At 23.4% G+C, this 2,866-nt stretch overlaps 1 protein-coding gene across 1 annotated transcript; it reads right to left on the bottom strand.

Moving 5' to 3' along the window:
* Positions 1 to 704: 704 nt before the first annotated feature.
* On the bottom strand, positions 705 to 1,555 carry LOC145836697 (ras-related protein O-Krev-like). Its single transcript, XM_082944478.1, has 3 exons — positions 1,488 to 1,555; positions 1,027 to 1,254; positions 705 to 945 (listed from the first exon to the last, which is right to left on the bottom strand). Exons 1-3 carry the CDS (start codon positions 1,553 to 1,555, stop codon positions 705 to 707), a joined length of 537 nt encoding a protein of 178 aa, XP_082800604.1.
* Positions 1,556 to 2,866: the final 1,311 nt, after the last annotated feature.

The following is a 2,866-nucleotide window of genomic DNA, read 5'->3' as shown; positions in this document are numbered from 1 at the left end:
CCCTTCGGTTATCGAGTCGCACACAATGGATACCTCATTACGTTTTATAAGTCCACAAAAATTGTAAAAAATATTGTTTAAAGTAAAAAAATATACTTTAAAAATGAACTAAAATTTACTATTTTAAGTCTTTATTCCTAATTTTTCAAAACGACTTTCAGCCAGTCTTAAATAAAATGCATCCAAATAGTACACTTTTATTACTCTGAAGAAAAACCCTTCGGTTATCGAGTCGCACACCGTCGTCAGTACAAATCTTAATATAAATGACTTAGTACAATAACATTTAAAATAAACTTAAACCTAAAGTAAAACAAATAACTACTAAATTATTTTCAAGCATTTAGTTTTAATACCTTGAAAAATAAAGAGTTGAGAACAAATATATTTTATAAACAGAAGAAATTTAAACAGTCTTTTAAAGTCTTTTTAGTTAAGTAGTATTTAGTTTTTTATGAAGGTTTTAAAACGCATTTAAAAAATATAAATTAATCTAAAGCAAAGAAAACATTTGAAAATGTCAAAACAATATAAAACAATATAAAACTAAACGATATACTTTAAAGTTAACATAGGTATAAATATTGCATATGTTCTTATAGTTTTTAATAAATTTGAAAAGTTTATCTAAAATAAAATTATTGGTTTTCTCACTTTAGTTTTTTATTATAAAAAGTAAGATAAAACTTTTAAATAATCAAGTGTTACATGAGTCTGCACTTATCAATTTTGTTTTTATTCTTTTCAAATTCCTCAATAGTTTGTATACACTTATGCATAACGTTTTGAACGTCAAAGTAGTTTTTTGCTGATATTTCATAGAATGCATAGTCTGACCACGTTCTATTTAAAACTTGGGCTTCTCTTTTCGCTACTTCACGATAAAAATAAGTTCCTTCGGCCAGATCCATTTTGTTACCGACTACCACGATCGGAACTTTATCACTAAACATCATGAAAAGTTTTAGTTAAATCAATTTAAAAGTAGAAACATTTATATTAACAAATAGTTAAATAAGAACTCACGTGCCAAGTTTACTCGTAATTTCAAGTTTTAACTGCTGCATTTTTTCAAAAGTAGATTTGTCTGTGATCGAATAAACAAGAATGAAACAATCGCATTTGTTTATGTATAAGTCTTTAAGCTCATCAAAGAAGGCTTCATTTCCAGATGTATCGATGAGACAAAGATTTACCGTTTGGTTCTTGTACACCACGGAAATTCTGTATTGACCTTCTATGGTGGACTCATATCTGCATTAAATGGTTAACAAATAAGCATGTATCTGTTAAGGTGTTTGAAAATGATACTAATAACAAAAGTAAAACTATTATTTTAAAAGTAATAATTTATAAAAACAATTTTGTTAAAACATAAACTATTTTAAAAAAAGTTTGTTTAGTTAAAGCAAAGTATAAAACTAAAACTTGTTAGAAAGTATGTAGCTATTTTTTTTTTAATAATTTTTTAACAGGCTGATACTAACTTTTTCTGAAATTTTTCATGAACAAATTGCTTTATTATGGAAGTTTTACCGACTTCAACAGCTCCCATGACTGCTACTTGGTAATTCTTTTTTGTTTGATTATTTGCCATTACTAAAAATATCTATAATAACTATTTCAAACAATATTCATATTTTTTTTTGTTTTTAAGTTCATAATTATTTAACAGACTGTTGTTATTTGTAATACTAAAACTATCATGTTTAACGTATAATACTAAACTTTTGTTAATTTAATATATCTAATAGTTTTTATTTTACAGTTATTTTTGAGTTTTTGAATCTAAATTTAGATAAAAATTTATCAAATTGCATTAAATTCTTACAAGTTTAAACATTTTGTAATAGTTATGTTTTAGCATTGTCATAGTATGTTAAACCTAATATAATGTTATATTATTTTGTAATTAGCTTTTTTTTCTTATAATTAGCAGAATAAGTTTTACTTAATATTAACTCTAGGTTTACTGTTGTTTAATTTTTTTTAAGTATGTGTTACTGTAAATACTGTTAGTATAAAAATATAAAAATAACACTAAAATAACACTAAAAGTTAAAAATATAATCTAAAGTTTGTTGTACTACATAAAAGCCTGCTTTGTGTGTAAGCTTTGAAGTCAAAGAGAACATTGTTCCAACAAAAATTTTTCTAATTTATATAAATTAAACAATGTTTTTTTTTTTGATTCTGTACTAACTAAAACTTTGTACAACTAAAATAAATCAGAAACATAGTATACAAGCTATATATTAAAGTTTATAAGCTGTTTGTACTGCGATATAAAACACTTTAAAAGCTTCAGTAGTTTTTGTTTTATCTTTTGTTCATAAAATTTAGTTTCTTCAATTAAATATTTCGTTAAAACACTTATGTTAAAAACATTGTTGTTATCTTATATAGGATAGCTTGAAACTTAAAATGTTTATATTGGAATAAAGTATAACTCATAACTTTTATAACATCTCGATTTTAACAACTATGTATTTATCTGTATGTGTACTGAATATATATGTATATATATTTATTTTTTTATTTTTATGAATTAAAAGATGAGCTTTTATTTTACTTATCGAGAGTTTTAACTACTTTTCACATAATTAAAGTATGAATATTAAGCTTGAAAAAGTAGCATAAAAAAGGACTAAAAGTTTTAAACAGTATGTTTTTACAATGTATTTTTACAAAACACATAAAAAGAAGGTTTTTTTGTTTACAAAAGTCAAAAACCTTTTGACACAACGAGCTTTGATAAAAAATAAGTTTAAAAAATCTGGTTTAGGCATATTTTTTTCAATACTTAATTAAGTATTTTTTTAAGATTGTGTAACGTAATAAATTTATAAAATATAAACCTTTACTA

Source organism: Thalia democratica, chromosome 5, assembly GCF_965202585.1.
Source record: "Thalia democratica chromosome 5, ktThaDemo2.hap1.1, whole genome shotgun sequence".
Classification (NCBI taxonomy): domain Eukaryota; kingdom Metazoa; phylum Chordata; class Thaliacea; order Salpida; family Salpidae; genus Thalia; species Thalia democratica.
The sequence above is the reverse complement of the archived record's forward strand: the minus strand, read 5'-3'. Positions and strand labels throughout refer to the sequence as shown.